The following is an 18,071-nucleotide window of genomic DNA, read 5'->3' on the forward strand; positions in this document are numbered from 1 at the left end:
CATTTCCAGAACCACGCCTGGAGGATGAATGAAGGTACATATTATTGTCAGCAGGGGGCGCTGTTTCCTGCATTACACATGTAAAAGAGTAGTATACTATACATCACAAATAATGATGTACCGTACTAAAAAAAAAAAAAAAAAACAAATATGATAGCTTTTTATTGTTTGTCTGTATCTAATGACACTATTGCAACATCAAGAGAGTTGGAGTAGAGGACAACAGAGTGAGGAGAGGTGCATCATGGGAGGTCCCCCAGCAGTTTAGGTCTATAGCAGCATTACTACGGGGTATTTTGGGTCACTTGAGCCATCCCTAATGATAAACTTCTATCAAAAATGAAGGTCTTAAGCTTAATCTTAAAGGTAGAGGGGGTCTCTGTTCCTGAACACAAACTGGCACCTGATTCCCAAGGAGATGAACCGGATATTTGAAGGATCTAGCTCCCATCGCACTTTTAGAAACTGTAGGAACCACAAATAAAGCTTCCAGCTGAGACCGAAGTTCTTTGATCAGAAACATGGAACTATGAGCCTTAAAGATATGATGGAGCTTGGTCACCAAGAGCTTTATACGTGATGAGAAGAATTTTAATTTATATTCTGGATTCATAGGTAACTACTGAAAAGAAGCTAAAACTTGGGAAATAGGATCTATCTTTCTAGTTCTTGTCCGAACCCAGGCTGCAGCATTTTGGATGAGTTGGACATTTTTAAATAATTTTTTAGACAACCCAATAATAAAGAAATTACAATAGTCCAATGTTCAAGTAACACATGCAAGGATTAGTTTTTCTGGTTAAATCTGAGACAGCATGTTCCTAATTTTAGCAATATTAGGAAGGTGAAAATAGGCAGTCCTAGGAACCTGTTTAAGACAGATTCTGGTCAAAACTAACTCCCAGGTTCCAAACTGTAATATTTGAGGACCAGGTAATACCATCTAGAATAACTACATAGCTTGACTAAATGTCCTTGAAGCTCGTAGGTCCAACTACAACAACTACAGTTTTATCTGAATTTAGCTTAAGATGGTTTTGAGTCATGGTCTTTATGTCTTTAAGACGTTTGCACTGACCAACTGTTTAGTTTCCCCTGGTTTCATGACAGGTAGAGCTGAGTGTGTTCAGCATAGCAATGGACATTAATGGCAGGCCGTCGTATAATATTACCCAATGGTAGCAAATATTGGGTGAAAAGAATCGTTCCCAGGCAGCACTGAACCCTGGGGAACTCCGGTGGTAAGTCTACATAAACAGTAAACATGAAGAAGACTCTGATTTATGTTAACAAATTGGAATCAATCAGATACATATTTACATGCATTAGTCCAGATTTTTATTTCCCATATACTATGTTAAAATGTTAAAAGAATTCACAAGTTCATTTTCGTTTGAGTTTTTGTAACAGCACCACTGTGCCCACTGTGTTGTTTATTTGAAGTGTGAGCTAAAAGTGTGCTGGACATTAATCCACAGTCCTCAGAGAGGACAAGTGGTTCCCCAACAAAACCACAAACAGGGCATGTTTCTGTGTACAAACACGTTACTTAACACCGCAGAACCTCATCCCTAATGTTGTTCCACGGGGCTTTGCTTATTGCATTTCTCTCAAGACACAAATTGTCCATCACTTAACAGTGCATGCCATTCGCAGGGCTTGCATTCCTACAGTAAACCTATCTCATTGACACCCCGCACCACCTCCCCCCCAACACCATAAATAAAGACAGGATTATCAGGGGCCAAGAGCCAAGTCTTACACTTTCTCTTGTCAGAGTTTTGTGGCAGCTGGCCCCAGTGTGTTCAGATTTTACTCATAGCATCATTTTATGATGGAGAACGAGTGACTGGAAAAGCAGGAGAGTTGCAGCAACCAAAGTTGTAGCAATATAGAAAAAAGGGAGTTGATCATTTAAACCTACGACTACACTATGAGCACCTTCGGGTATCTCAGAGAGCTCGAGAAATATGAAGAGGTGGATGAAGATGATCTTTTGGCCACACTTTCCTCTGAAGAGCTGCAGGAGCTGGAGAGGGAGCTGGCTGATCTGGACCTGGAGGAAAACATCCCCAGTGGTTTGAAGCAGAGAGACCAAACCACAAAAATCCCAACGGGGACGTTTGACCGGGACGGTTTGCTCAAATACTGGGAGGATACGAACAAAAAGCTGGAAAGGGAGGAGGTGGTAGTCAGTCTCGGGCAGGTGAGCATGGGACATTTTTGAATAACCTTATTACCCCACCAGGAAATTAACATCTACTCTTAAAGTCAGAACTGAAATGATTTATGTGAGATGTGTCACATGTGTCACATTTAACTTAGATTTGCTGCTGGACAACAGTCTAAAAATACAGACGGGTCTGAGAAATGCCAGCACTAATAACTGTCTGACAGCAATTGAAGGGGTATTTAATTAAAGGGGAGAGGCTGAAGAATGTTAGCATCCATCTAATCTTCTTTCCTGTCATCTACAGGAAGGACACCCAGACAAAAGTGGGCACCCGACGACGACTAGTGAGGCCTGCAAGACTGTGGACGGTGACAGGAAGAAAATGTCATGCAATGGAAGGAAGGCTAGAAAGAATGATGAAAAGGAAGTTGAAGTAGAAACCAAAAGTGAGGTTAAAAAAAAGGATTTGTCCAGGATCAAATTCCCCCATTTAGAAGGACCAATGAGGGCTGAAACCTCTCAAACACCAAGTGGAAACCCAGTTGTAATCGACAAGGCTCTGGAGCAGGTTCTTAGCAACGATCCCACCCTGGCCGAGCTCAACCTCAACAACGCTGAAAACATATCACAGTGCACCTTGCTTCGTTTTGCCGAGGCCTTGTCCACAAATGATCACGTCCACATTTTTAGCCTGGCCAACACACGTGCTGACGACCGGGTTGCGTTTGCCATCGCCGAGATGCTTTGTAGAAACCGCTTCATCAAAACTCTGAACATTGAGTCCAACTTTGTGTCGGGCCAGGGCGTCCTGGCTCTGCTGGCGGCGCTGCAGCACAACAGCACGCTGGAGGAGCTGCGCTTCCACAACCAACGGCACATCTGCGGAGGGAAGGTCGAGATGGAGATGGTCCAGTTGCTCAAAGAAAATACAACTCTAATGAAACTCGGTTACCAGTTTGAGCTCCCGGGCCCGAGAATGACGGTGACCAGCATTCTGACGCGTAACCAGGACCAACAGCGACAGAAGAGGCTGCAGAAGAAGAGCAGCTTACAAGCTCCTACAGAGAAGTCTAAGCAAGCTGCATCAGCTAACCAACAACCTGCCAAGCCGTCACATCATGCTCCCAATCAGAAGAGCGATATCTCTCTTTCAACGGTAAATGCACCGGCAAGGAAGAAAGTTGAGATGGATAAATACCATGAAGGTTCAAGTAGCACAAAGGCTCTGCTTAGTCCAAGAAAAGACAAACCAAAGCTCAATAAGGGCACTGTTGAAAGAGAGAGCCCAGATCATTTTGGGGAACTGAAGAACGACTTGAAGCCGTCGCTACAGAAGAGTGAAGATGAACCCTTACAGCCGCCGCAGAAGTCAACTCACATTGCCCTGATGACGGCCATCCGTGAGAGCAGGGTCAGCTCCTTAAAGAAGGTAAAACTTCACACCACTTGGTTTCAGAGGCAGGGAATGGATAAATAATATGCAGTTTGAGGGAATTCTGTTTCGGGGAATCACTAAATACATTTAGGGCCAGTCCCAATCCCCCCTAGTCCTACTTTTCAGCCCTTCCCCTAAATGTTGCGTGTTCCTGTGGGGGTAGTGGTGTCCCAATTCCTCTTTGCATGCAGGGGGAGTGGGCATAACGAGGGCTAGTGTGTATGAATCTAACCCTTCACAGCGAGGGATTTCAGATGCTGACTTCATGACCGAGGGCCTTAAAAAATCTTTTCCCAGAATGCTTTACGTCATCATTTACAGACCGAATCAAACAAAAAAACATGGCCGACATTCCTTATTTTTTAGTGAATAAAGTCAATATTTTGAGTTAGTTTCTGCATAAAAATGCGTTTTGATTACATTTCTAGCGAGAAATATATATTTTACTTTCATAATATTCACTCAGTGAATGTACATAATCAATCGCTTGCTCGTTGTTGCGAAATCTTTTCAGATCTCGCCAGAATAAAGGCTGATTTATGGTTCCGCGTTACACCAACGCACCAACGTCGATTTAACGCGGACCATAAATCAGCTCCCGAGCCGGCGGCTCTTCTCTGAAAACATCGGAGCAAATTTCTTAACAGGCGTTATTTGGATAAACTTAGCCCAGGTTGGGGATCTTAACGGTTACTTTTACGCCTGAAAAAATATTAAAACTTAATAAATTGGCATATTAACAGCACTACAGCTGAAATTACAACAGCTTCTAGCTCTGGGCTTCCTGATATGGTGTGACGTATGTGCAAACGTAACTACGCAGTCGCTTACGTACCCGAACGTAAACCACACAGTGACGTAGCAAGTGGTGTCCCAATCCCTAGGGAACATTACAAGGACCCTACGCCTGTGGCTTCATTTTTAGGGCTAGTGCTAGAAAGTAGGGGGTGTATTGGGATTGGCCCTTACCCTCCGAAAGCCATGAGAAGCCGAAGCCCTCACTCAGAGGACCCACTATCTTCAGACGACAGGCTGGGTCCATCAGGTCAGGTTATAAATAGTCTGACTTCACTGTTTGACAAGAATGTGGGCTCCAAGAGTTGCTGGGAAACAGACAAGATTAAAAAAGAAAAAGAAAAGGTTTCCAAAGGTGGTCTTACATGGAATCTGTGATCTTTATTCATTTATACGCCTGGTCCCAAAACAGCAGAGGCCTTGTGAGGGTGTATGGGATGAGGGATGAATGTTTGTTCAACACTCCTCTCTGGTACCTGCATTAAGAGATGTTTTAAATGTCCTGTTTGTTGCTAGGCTGCAATGTTTCTGGAAACGCAAAGGCAGTGCAAAAGGTCATATCCAAAAGGTCAGTCCAGCTCAGGGAAACAGCTCCTATGAGGGAGCTAAAAACCAAGTAACAAATAGGGAATCATTATGGACATATGCCAGATAGCTGGGGAAACACAAGGTAACCAGGAAGTGGTAAAGGGCTAAGGATCAAACATGTGAGGGTTGACAGGACAATGAATGATAAATGATGTAGGGGAGGAGGAGGAACCAGGCCAGGCAGGTGACAACAGTACCGGTAACTAAAGAGCATGGAGCTGTAACAAGAGATATATAAATAAGTATTTCAAAATGAAAAAGAAAATATAACCAGATATATTTTATTACATCGTAAAAAATGAACACATAAGAATTCAATATTTAAAAAAAATCAGAAATTATGATTAGCGATTATTGCTCATACAACAGAGACACTGGTGTAAAATAGTTTTGAATGAATAAATGAATGAATGAATTCATTAATTAATTAATTTTTATTTCGAACATGTATATATATGCATGCATATATAAAAATGAAAGTAAAAATAAAAAGATAAACATTTACATCTTCATATTCACATATGTTCAAAAAAAAGGAGTAGGAAGAAGTCTACACTTTTCCCTAGTTCCTACCCCTTTATAACTTTATATTATCGCTATTAACCCTTAATTATCTACACAATATCCATATAAATATAATCTATATAAATACTACGTAAGCATGCCTATTATTACATAATTATCCATATAAGTATATAGAACATATAAATATTACATAAATATTATATCAATATCTAGAAAATACAAATATTATATAAATCTATATAAATATACACTATATAAACTATAAATATAATTAAAATATTAAATTAAAATTAAAATTAATTAAAATTAAAATATCCCTATAAATATATATGTGCTTTAATTAAGTTATTTATTGAACTTTTATTGTTATCATCATTATATTTGAAAACAGAATGCAACACTATGCAGATCTCATAAAGCTTCATATCAACATATCAAACATTTTCAATGAAAAATTGTGAGGGGACAATGTCTAGCACAGTTATCACGCTCTTTTCTCTGATCTGTGTGTTTCTGGGGCTGAGGGGAGCAGTGGTCAGAGTTTTGGGGGGACTGTTGTCCCCTTCTGGTCTGATAAAGGGTTTGGGTGATGAGCCAAATGTTTTCAGTATGTGACACATCTGGACTGCAGGCAGGTCAGTTAAGCACCTGAATAACTCTCAAATGAAGCTAAACCTCTGCTATGGAGGCAGTTTATGGTTGGGTATTGTCTTTCTGAAAGATGCAAGGCTTCTCCTGGAAAAAGACGTTATTGGGTGGGAGCAAGTTTCCTTTCCAGATGTGCAGGCTCTCCATTCCTTAGACATTAATCTCCTTATCAGAGAGCCGGCTTTTGAATTGAAGGCTGATAACAAGTTGGATTATCTTTCTACTCCTCAGTCCAAAGGACGTAACAGCCATAGTTTCAAAAAAGAAAAAGATTCAACTTTTCTGGCCTGAGAACTGTTTTCCATTTCATCTCCACATGTGTTCCTGCAGTAATTCCCTTTACAGAATGGTTCCTGTTTTTAACTCAGAGCTCAATGAAGTCCAGAAGATCACAGGCATCTGAAACAGATTTTCAGTTTAGTCATATTTTAACAGATTATTTGCATCTTTTGACAAGATTATGCATTTAAGATGATACGATATCCAAAGTCTTTGCAATTTGATGCAGAAAAGCAGGATTCTGAAACTGTTTCCCACTTTGTAGATGCAGTTTTTTCCCAGGTTGGTGAACCCATCTGTAGTTGGAGAGTCTGCCTCTCTAAGATGTTCTTTACAGTCATGTTGCTGACAGTTGTCTTAATTAGTTTCAAACTGTTCCTCCAGGCCTTTTTCTTTTAACAACCACTCACTTTTTCCCCAACTTTTTTTTCATCTGTGTTGCTGCCATCACATTTAAAGTGAGTTTGTGTTTCAAAATGTTGAAATACTACCAGCACAAAATATCCCTTTCAAGATTTTATGGCTTCTCTGTTTTGCTGTGAATAAAAATTGTTTCGATTAGAAGTCGTTGCGTTCTATTTTTCTTTACATTTTGCACTTTAGCATCTTTTTTTGGAGTTAGGGTTTTGCTTTATCTGGAATTAAATATCAAAGCGATTCATCATCACTTTGATATTCATCACGGCTCATGATAGATACACTGTAAAACCTGATAAGTTAGTTGAACTCAAACTGAGGAAACCGATCGCCTAAAACCATTTAGTTTATTAACTCAAATAATTAAAGTGTAAAAAAAATATTCCATTTAGGTTCAAGTAACTCAAATATTTATTGTTAAGGTAATTTGGTGAAATAAATTTGATAGTACCATTTCATTCAGTAAACTGAATTTAAAACTAATACGTATTAAACACTCATATGTAGTATTTCCTTCAGACGTATTAAAAAAGTATTGATTGTATTAATTTGCATCAAGCCAGACTAACTTAATTGAATCTTCTTTACATAAATTGTATCACTTAAGTTGAAGTTATTCCTCTAAATTAAATTATCACATTCTAGTGGTCACAAACCGATTGCCACCATTTTAGTCGTCATAACTTAAATAACTCAACTTTAAGTTGCTTTAACACAATACAAACACCTTATACCAGCTTCAAACATTTATTTATTTCATTTTTGAGTTATCTTAACTGATGGCAATGAGTGACCACAACTTTTTCCAAAGTTTAAGTTATTTCAACTTACTTCTTATTAAGATGCACTGTTAGGTTTTATGTTTTCAGAAGAAGACTTGTTATCTGTATCCAAATGGAATTTTATTCCCAAAGTTCTGATCAGTAATTTGCTGACGTCAATGGTAATTTTTTTCTTCCACACCTGATAGCTGTTTGTGTGTTTCATGTCATTTCAGGTGGATCCTGCTCAGAGCTGAACTGTTCTAACGCTGCATTCTTGTTTTATATTCATTTAATATGTGTGTGCTGTGTTATTTCATTTGTAACAATGTTGCATTTCTGCCGGCTTCAGGTTGTACTTTCTTTTTGTTACTGTGTGAAAAACCTGCGGTGAACGCCGTCAAATAAACTTTACATCATGACACAGATATTTTTTCTCCTTTAGCCTTCATGAGTTTAGTTTGGTGAAAACATCTAAAAGTTGTCGTTAAAATGACAGAATACTTCCAGCTTCTAAGGTGTGATTTAAACACCATCCTCCACACCAGCACTATACAGATATGCTGAGCCAAAGTAATACCACAGTTCACATATGTGTCAGGGTTTGACACTTCCCCCCAGTTTTTGACTTTCAGTTTCTGTCTTCCCCCGCCTGTGTCCCATCTGCCCTGATTGTGTCTGCACCTGTGTCTCGTCATGTCTCGTTATCCCTTCAGTATATCTTGTCTTGTCATTCCTTGGTTCCCTGTCGGTCCGTACTGTTCTCTCCTCCATGTCTCCTTGTAGTTTTTGTCTTGATCCTGGTTTTTGTGTTTTTTGATCCTGCTCTGCAGCGCTTTGCTTTTGCCCTTTTGGATTAAAACCCTTTTGTTTTTGAGAACTTCTGCCTCCAGCCTCCCTCTGTCTCCTGCACTTGGGTCCTTTAAGAACCAAACCATGACAGAACGGACCGACCATATGGACCCAGCGGGAGACTACCTCATCCTCATGGAGTTTTTGCGCCAGGAGGAGTACTGGGACCCCTTTTGGGGAACACGCCTGGCTCTGGGTGGGCCCAGGAGCCTGCAGGCCCAGGGGAAGCGACGGCGTCAGCGCCAGCCCCAGCCCCAGCCTGTTCCGGTGGGGGCCCTGGACGCACCTCTTCCTGTTCCCGAGGTGGTCCTGGACGCATCCCAGCCTGTTTCCCCCTTCTGGGGAACACGCCTGGCTCAAAGCGGGCCCAGGGGTTCTCAGCCCCAGGGGAAGCGACGGCGTCAGCCCCAGCCTGCTCCGGCGGTGGTCCTGGACGCATCGCTCCCTGTTCCTGCTCCGCCGGTGGTCCTGGACGCATCGCCCCCTGTTCTGGCTCCAGCGGTGGTCCTGGACGCCTCAGCTCCTGGTGGAGTTCCTCCTCCGGTGATGGTTCCGGACCCTCCTCAGCCAGCTCCGAGGACCCGTGCCCCCCCTCAGCCAGCTCCGAGGACCCGTGCCCCCCCTCAGCCAGCTCCGAGGACCCGTGCCCCCCCTCAGCCAGCTCCTAGGACCCGTGCCCCCCCTCAGCCAGCTCCGAGGACCCGTGTTCCCCCCCAGCCCGCCCTGGATGTGGACTGTGGGGACATCTGGGATCTGTCCCTTGAGGGGGGGCCAGCGCCCCGGACCCGGGTACCCCCGCAGCCGGCACCTCGGACCCGGGTACCCCCGCAGCCAGCGCCACGGACCCGGGTCCCCACTCGGGCAGCTCCGGGGATCCTCTGCCCCCCGACGCTGGCTCCCCGCATCCTGTCTGCTCCTGTTCCGGCTCCCCGCCTCCTGTCTGCTCCTGTTCCGGCTCCCCGCCTCCTGTCTGCTCCTGTTCCGGCTCCCCGCCTCCTGTCTGCTCCTGTTCCGGCTCCCCGCCTCCTGTCTGCTCCTGTTCCGGCTCCCCGCCCCCTGTCTGCTCCTGTTCCGGCTCCCCGCCCCCTGTCTGCTCCTGTTCCGGCTCCCCGCCTCCTGTCAGCCCCGACTCCGGATCCTGAGGCGGTCCCGCAGCCCTCTGTTCCTGAGGCGGCCCCGCAGCCCTCTGTTCCTGAGGCGGCCCCGCAGCCCTCTGTTCCTGAGGCGGCCCCGCAGCCCTCTGTTCCTGAGGCGGCCCCGCAGCCCTCTGTTCCTGAGGCGGCCCCGCAGCCCTCTGTTCCTGAGGCGGCCCCGCAGCCCTCTGTTCCTGAGGCGGCCCCGCAGCCCTCTGTTCCTGAGGCGGCCCCGCAGCCCTCTGTTCCTGAGGCGGCCCCGCAGCCCTCGGTTCCTGAGGCGGCCCCGCAGCCCTCGGTTCCTGAGGCGGTCCCGCAGCCCTCGGTTCCTGAGGCGGTCCCGCAGCCCTCGGTTCCTGAGGCGGTCCCGCAGCCCTCGGTTCCTGAGGCGGTCCCGCAGCCCTCGGTTCCTGAGGCGGTCCCGCAGCCCTCGGTTCCTGAGGCGGTCCCGCAGCCCTCGGTTCCTGAGGCGGTCCCGCAGCCCTCGGTTCCTGAGGCGGTCCCGCAGCCCTCGGTTCCTGAGGCGGTCCCGCAGCCCTCTGTTCCTGAGGCGGTCCCGCAGCCCCGTCAGGTTCCCGAGTCCCGTCAGGTTCCCGAGTCCCGTCAGGTTCCCGAGTCCCGCCAGGAATCCCTGTCACGCCCCCCGCCAAGACCCAGGCCTAGGCCTCGGGGACGCCCCCCCGAGCTCTCTCGCTGGTCTGCTCGGTCCCGAGGGCGGCCCCCGGAGCTTTGGCCGTGTGTGGCCTGGGCCCTCCTCCAGGCCCCCTCCGCCCACCCTGGGTTAGGACTCTGGGGACATCTGGGATCTGTCCCTTGAGGGGGGCGTACTGTCAGGGTTTGACACTTCCCCCCAGTTTTTGACTTTCAGTTTCTGTCTTCCCCCGCCTGTGTCCCATCTGCCCTGATTGTGTCTGCACCTGTGTCTCGTCATGTCTCGTTATCCCTTCAGTATATCTTGTCTTGTCATTCCTTGGTTCCCTGTCGGTCCGTACTGTTCTCTCCTCCATGTCTCCTTGTAGTTTTTGTCTTGATCCTGGTTTTTGTGTTTTTTGATCCTGCTCTGCAGCGCCTTGTTTTTGCCATTTTATGGATTAAATCCTTTTTGTTTTTGAGAACTCCTGACTCCAGCCTCCCTCTGTCTCCTGCACTTGGGTCCTAAGAAAACCTAAACCATGACAATATGTGTATCCAACACTGGAACAACGCTGTGTATTAATGTACCAGCAGTACTGGAGTTGAGGGGAGATGAGGGGGGATGGCATCCCCTCCTGAAATTAGACGCTATATAAATAAAATTGAATTGAATTGAAATAAAAACGGTCCAAATCATCCCCCCTGTAAAACTGCCATCCCCCCTTTCCATCCCTTATGTCATTTCATCAATTAATGTGGTTTTACTGCTATTTCAACATTTAGAGTCATCACCAGAAAAATAACACCAGAAAAATAACATGTTACTTGACAATTTTCACCTGTTTCAAGCAAATTTTCACTTGAAATAAGTAGGAAAATCTGCCAGTGGGACAAGATTTATCTATCTTCTCATTACAAGCAAAAAAATCTTGTTCCACTGGCAGATTTTTCTACTTGTTTTAAGTGAAAATGACAAATATTCTTGTTAAGATTGTGAGTTTTTGCAGTGATCCATTTTACTTATCCTGTGAAGGACAGAGTCATATTGATAAGTTCAGAAAACTGTTTTTATTGTTGTGTTTTGATGTATTTGATGTAAGCCCAGTGGATATTTAAAGCTTACAGAAGGCTGCATTTAACTGCTGCTATGTCATTCCTGCAGTATTGGTCGGTGCTTTTATTTGTAATATATTAAATTATTTGTAATCAGCACAAATTATCTGATAAAATCCACCATCCCCCTGATTTTTTTTTACAACTTGAGTACTGTGTACCAAACATCATCAGTCTGTCAGCAGAGGATTTTATTTAGCTTCAATTAAACCCTAACATTTATACGACATCTGATTAAAGACATGTTGTAATGAGGGATCCCCCCTCGGGGTAGTTGTCATGTACTTTGAGCAGCTGGTAAACGCATCTCAGTGACAGCGGGATGTGAGGAGACGGGATTAGAAGCTGACTGAAGCTCTGCACTTTCACTCACGTCAGATCCAATGAAAGTTCACACAGCACGTTGGAAAAAGAGATCATTGTTCAGAAACACACAGCTGTAGTCAGATCTCACACACTGGTTTATTACAGTTATCAACTGAACGCTTTAACAGTGAACTGTGGCAACAAGAAGTATGTGAGCATTTTGAAATCAACCGATTTTAGATCTTTATATTCACCACAGAATGTTGGGTATTTAAGTGACATAAGTCAACAAACAATGTGTTTAAGATGATAACACACAAGCAGCAATTACTGTTTGGGATTTTGATGAAAACAGCCAAATGGAGGGAAGTCTAAGTGACCCCTTATAGCTATTCATGAACAGCAAACCTAAACTGTCATTTTTCAAAGCAGCTCTAAAACCACAGCTTCAGTAAAGACACTTAACATGATAATTGTACAACTTAAGTTCATTGTGTTTGTTTTTGACTTGATTGAGGATCAGATCACTTTTTGGTGGGCAAATTAAAGGTATAGTCCTTGATGTTGGAGAGCTAGCAAGATTTGAAAGTGGCACCTCCTCTAAGCCCCGCCCACTCCCCCCCTCCCGTCAGCAGTCCGTCCAAAGCCACGCCCCCACAAACTTTGGGGAACGCGCATTTGCAGGAGTCGAGTTTTCCAGGACATTTTGGACAGCACATTTTCAACTAAACTACCCCATGTCTCATTCACCTGTAAGCGAGGCTGGTTTTAGGGGGGGGCAGGGGTGAGCTGTGCCCATTTTATAATTTTATTTTTTTATAAATCTAAAAAAATATCACAGAATATATGTACCGTTACTGATTGGGTGGGCACTGTGCATCATTTTTAGACACAACAATGAACGCATACCGCAAAAGTTATGTCTCGGGGGAGGGACCCGACGTCCCAGCAAAATGAGACAACAGAGAATTGTTCAGAACAACAGACAGAGACACGCTGAAGGCTGATTTATGGTTCTGTGTTACACCAACGCAGAATGGTGCGCGTCGCCACGTACCCTACACCATAGGCTACGGCGTACCCGTGGCAACAGAGCCTGCACAGCACCGCAGCGCAGCGCACCGCAGCACAGCGCAGCGCACCGCACCGCCACCGGCACCGCTCTCCGCCCTCGCCGGGATGGAGACGCCTCCATCCCCACGGACCCCCATACTGGGGAGGTGGTATTTTTTGCTGCATTTTTTCGTTTTCTGCGCCATTCTTCAGCAAACGTGCCTCGAGTGTGTGAAGTTTTCCGGGCAAGATTTTCGACGTGACGAGTGTGCGCATGGGACAGAGGGGGGCGTGGGCGGGACCTAAAATGAAGGTATGTGATTGATTCTTTCCCCCCTGCCAATCCTCTGGTCCTCTGACCAATCTGTACCACTCAGCGCGCAAAAAACAGATTGGTCAGAGTTTTTACAGGATTAAAGCTGTCAGAGAGGTCGGATTTTTTTTCTTTCCTTTTTCTGAACACATTATTCACTGGCTACTCTCAGGATGGAAGGACCGTTTCACCCAGTATAACAATAAATGTTTTTGAATACGATTACAGACTATACCTTTAAAGCTGAAAAACGTACTTCTAAGATGTGCGGTTCTTGTTGTCACGGTCACTTTTTAAATAGCATCGTGTGACGAGCTGCTTTGCAGAACAGATGTAAGTGTACACACAAAGTTGTTAAAACGCCTCCATTAAAGAAAGAAAACAGCAGTGCTCCCTGGAATCATTTGAAACTAACAAAGTAACTAATTTACTAGACACTTAGTGGACATACCCTTTCTATTGTTTCAACTATTATATATATATATATATATATATATATATATATATATATATATAAACAAACTAATGAAATGGTCCTTGACAAAGGCAGATCCTCAACTAATATGTCTTCCACCCTTTTGAGTTGATCCCTCCCATAGAGTGATGAACAGTCTCAGGTTTTAAGGGCTCCATCTTTCCATGGATGTTGAACACGGTTTAGTTAATTGGTTCTTAGCCACTCCTGCAACAGGCTGAAGACACCCTGTACCAGACCAGAAATGAGCCTCCTTCATGTCTCTGGAGTTTTTTTTACTGTGGATCCTAAACTTCTGAATTCAATTTCCAACTGTAGACACATGGGCATCAAGCTGTGGGGAAATGGTATTCTAGTCTTTACCTTCACACTGCAAACACACAAAATCTTAGCAGGAATATTTTTTTAGTCAAAAAAATCTCATTACACTTAAAACAAGAGTGATCACCAGATAAACTTATTTGACAATTTTCACCTGTCTCCAAGACAAGATTTATCTTCTTATTACAAAATCTTGTTCCACTGGCAGATTTTTCTACTTATTTGAAGTGGAAAATCTACTTGAAACAGGTGAAAATTGTTGTTTTTTCCAGTGATGAGTCTTGTTTTAAGTGTAATGAGATTTTTTTTGACTAAAAATTAGACATTTTAACTAGAAATAAGAAATATTCTTGTTAAGGTTTTGAGTTTTTGCAGTGCAACATCCTGTTCTGAGGAGATCTTTCTGATCTCGCCAGACAATTCTCTCCTCTCCACTTTAAAACCTTTACATGATCAGACTGACGATTGTAGACCCCTGTAGCGTTCACTGCAGGACACACAGTTGTGGTCACGGTATTTACGCCTTCTCTAGGGCTAGTTAGTCCAGGTCAGTTTCAGTAGTTTGGTTTTAAAAAGGATTCGGTTGAATTACAATGTCTGACTTTAAAAAGTAATTTGTACTTTTGTCAGTTTTTCTTTCTTTGATGGGACAGTATCAAAATATGTATCCATGGGTATCTGCAAAAAAAAAAAAAAAAAAAAAAAAAAGAAGAAATCCTCCAACATTGAACAAAAGACAAGATTCTCTCTGTAAATATTAACATTTATTTAGGTATACAATTTAGTATTGTCGCTGAGCCTGCCCGGCCCGTTTCACAGGTGTCTGTCAGTACTCGGCTTCTCAGTGCAGCATCAAACCTCGCTGGAGGACGGACAATTAAAACAAGCGCCTGTTTCTTCACACCATTTACAGCTGAAAGACCACAGACAAACGCCAAACCCACAAGCTGCTTGAAAATGCCACATTTGGTTCATTATTATTTGCTTTTGTAACATTGTTCCATTTGGAGGCATAAACATTTGCATTGCATAAAATCATAATTTGTGAATGGAGGGACGGAGGAGGAAGAAAGATGATTCCTTTTTTTTTTTTGGCTGTGCTGTGAAAGATTACTGATGCTTCCTCTTACATGGACTAATGCAAGAAAGCAGCCAGACATGAGAACAAAGCTCCAGTCATATCAGACATACCACACAGTGTGCTAGTTTGTGTGTTAGGATGAAACAATAAAATAAAACAAACATTGTTGGGCAAGTCTGAAACCACGTCTTCATCACCGAATCCCACTACACATACAAAAAGAATAAAAAATGTATCATTGACAAATGCACACCGAAAAACAAGACCAAAAAAAAAAGAAAATCAAGTCCTATTACAGAGACTGTGTGCAAATAACCACTTTACTTACATAAAAATTAAACCACGATCCACTTGAGGTGACTGAATCACCACATTTTGGTCATTAAGTATCTTCATGAAAAAATATGACTAAACCACACTTTAGTAGGAAACACGAAGGGTAGAAAAGAAATATGTTAAGAAAATAGTGTTATTTTGCATTTCACCCAACGACTATCAAACACAAAGAGGATCCTGCGTGTTCGGTTACGCGAGGCTCCCTTAAAAATGTCTCAAACAAAGGAATGAAGAAGTGAGCAGACGGATATTTCCCATGAGCAGACGGGCACCCCAATTTCTCTAATTGGCGTTTTACACTGCAGGTTAGTTGTGAGGGAAATGCAGATGTCGTTTAAGTGCCTTCTATTGACCCGTGGGGAGTGAAGCAGCTGTTACCACCGCGGCGTGTGATGAACCCAACAGTCTAACGGATGAGGTATTGCACAGATTAGAGGAATAAAAAAAAAACAAACTAAAATAAATAGACAACAAAATCATACATAACATTTACAACTGTAGTCAGATTCTGGAAGATTTTCAGGAGACTTTTTTTGTCAGGTGCAGGGGCAGAGGGGTTGAGGAGGAACATCTTCACTAATCCTCCCATTCATCATCATCCTCAAAGTCCTCATCTTCGTCGTCATCCTCGTCTTCGTCTGGGAAAAGATAAGTGATAGTGAGGACTGGGTTTTCCCACATAACCAATTGGAAAAAGAATCACTGGCTGCAGGGGAAACAGGCCCACGCTGCTGTCATCTAATGTGTGCAATGGGCAGCTCTCTGCCTTATCTGTAACATCTACTGGCTCACCTTTCCCCTCTGTAGTACTTACTGTATACAAATGGTTGCTGTAGCACTTTTGAAAACTGTCATATACTGACGTTTGCGGATGACACTGTTCTAGTGAGGCTGCTAAATAACTGAGACTTCACATGGTCCTGTGTTTGAATACTTTTGAAATGGTGTGAGGAATCTTTTTTTATCTTTGAATATCTTAAAGACAAAGGATATGTGTATGGATTTCAGACGCGTGCAGTCCTCTCCTGTAAGTAAAGTGATTGAGGGTCAAGAAGTTGAAATAGTTGAGTCTTATAAATATTTAGACACTATTATTGACAATAAACTGTCATTTGGAAAAAATTCAGACTCGATATGTAAGAAAAGCGGCAGCACCTTTTTTGTCTTCGAAAACTCTCTAAATTCCAGGTGGATTCCTCCCTGATGACTATGTTTTATTGTTCTTTTATCGAATCTGTTATCACTTTTTCTTTAATTTGTTGGTTTCAATCTTTGAAAGTAAAAGACAGAAACTTGCTCAATAAGGTTGTCAGTCTAAGCAGTAAAATCATTGGGTCGGCTCAACAAACTTTACAAGAACTTTATAACAAACAGCTGATCAAGAAAGAAAACTCCATGTTGTCTGATTGTCACATCCCTTAATAAACAGTTTCAGTTTCTACCATCAGTTACTGCTTACACTCCCTTTTGCAAAGACAAACAGATACAAACACTCCTTTGTTCCTCTGCTATTGTTCTTTTAAATGCCGGAAGGAAAAGGTAGTGGGTGAAGAAGCCTTCCCTCTTAGGTCTATACTATGATGTGTAACTTATTGTCATTTATTATGTATATTTTATGTATATTTACCACTGTGTGCTTCTCCTGTCGCGAAACTAAATCGCCCCCTTGGGGACAAATAAAGTAATTGATTGATTGATTGTCATGTGTCCAGCAGCCAGAAACTAGACACCGGCAGCAAATAAATGTGTGCAAATGTAACAGCATCCACCTTGTGCTCCATCAGGTGGACCTTCAGATAACAGTCTGACTCCAGCGTTCCTGGTGGATTTGTGATTCTGGGCCACTTACATGTATCACAGATGTGTTTATGTTCATCACTGGTGTAAAAGTATTGATTCTTATCTTTTTGTCCCACAGACAGTAGGAATCCATCATTTATGTTATTTTCTTTTCAACTTCCAATTAATCTGGGAATAAACATCAATTTTAGCATTTGAGGCGTGCAGAATATATATAAAAAAAAGAGGTTATTACTTTTGGTCCTTAACACCTTAGAAAGGGATTAGATGGTGTTGTGATGACCTCTAGTACAACTGTGATAAGCCTTGGTGTTATTCTCGATTTTGTCATTTAAACAGCATATTAATCAGGTTTGTAAAACAGCGTTTTTCCATCTCCGTAATATGGCAAAGATTAGGAACATCTTCTCTCAGAGTGATGCAACAAAACTAATTAACATGTTTGTATCTTCTAGACTAGATTACTCTAATGTATTATTAGCTGAATATCCTCCAGCTGATCCAGAATGCAGCAGCATAAGTGTTGGCAGGACTCAACAAGAGAGACCACGTCTCTCCAGTGTTAGTGTCCCTCCATTGGCTCCACATAAAACTTACAATCCAATTCAAAATGTTGTTACCTGCATATAAAGTCCAAAATGGCTTGGCTCTGCGATATTTGTACAGTCTGATAGGTCCTTATGTTCCTAATAGAGCTCTCCCTTCTCAGAGTGCAGGTTTACCAAAATGTAGATTTGGAGGACGGGTCTCTGCTATCAGGAACCGTTACTATGGAACCAACTTCAAACCAACAGTTAAAGAGGCCGACACCACCTCCACCTTTAAAACCAAACCTAAAACCTTTCTGTTTAGTCAAGCCTCTAGTTAGTGTAATCTCTAGTTTGTTAGGGCCAGTAGTCATAGCTGCCGCTGCAGGAAAAGACTAGAGCAGCTCGTCTTAAACAGAACTTCATCCTAGATATGCTGTTATACTGTTATATTGCTGTTACTAATATCTTGTCTTTTGTACCTTTGACATTGTGTCTGTGTCTTTC

At 43.1% G+C, this 18,071-nt stretch overlaps 2 protein-coding genes across 3 annotated transcripts in view; one reads left to right on the top strand and one right to left on the bottom strand.

Moving 5' to 3' along the window:
- The first annotated feature begins 1,933 nt into the window (after positions 1–1,933).
- lmod2a (leiomodin 2 (cardiac) a) lies at positions 1,934–7,878 on the top strand. Its single transcript, XM_061722797.1, has 3 exons — positions 1,934–2,206; positions 2,478–3,602; positions 7,858–7,878. Exons 1-3 carry the CDS (start codon positions 1,934–1,936, stop codon positions 7,876–7,878), a joined length of 1,419 nt encoding a protein of 472 aa, XP_061578781.1.
- A 6,693-nt stretch (positions 7,879–14,571) lies between these two features.
- wasla (WASP like actin nucleation promoting factor a) overlaps positions 14,572–18,071 on the bottom strand; it is a 35,768-nt gene continuing 32,268 nt past the window's right edge. For both annotated transcript variants that reach the window (XM_061722221.1, XM_061722220.1), the window contains one exon: positions 14,572–15,875. In XM_061722221.1, the coding sequence (XP_061578205.1) occupies positions 15,814–15,875 (62 nt within the window). In that variant the 3' untranslated portion in view covers positions 14,572–15,813. The remainder of the gene's footprint in view (positions 15,876–18,071) is intronic.

Source organism: Cololabis saira, chromosome 5, assembly GCF_033807715.1.
Source record: "Cololabis saira isolate AMF1-May2022 chromosome 5, fColSai1.1, whole genome shotgun sequence".
NCBI classification, from domain to species: Eukaryota; Metazoa; Chordata; class Actinopteri; order Beloniformes; family Belonidae; genus Cololabis; species Cololabis saira.

What these genes read in the sequence shown, in the direction of transcription:
- lmod2a (XM_061722797.1), top strand. Translation starts at nt 1,934, where the DNA reads ATGAGCACCTTCGGGTATCTCAGAGAGCTCGAGAAATATGAAGAGGTG. An exon ending in TGGTAGTCAGTCTCGGGCAG is followed by an intron (nt 2,207 to 2,477) that starts GTGAGCATGGGA and finishes TGTCATCTACAG; the next exon opens with GAAGGACACCCAGACAAAAG. An exon ending in GGGTCAGCTCCTTAAAGAAG is followed by an intron (nt 3,603 to 7,857) that starts GTAAAACTTCAC and finishes ATGTCATTTCAG; the next exon opens with GTGGATCCTGCTCAGAGCTG.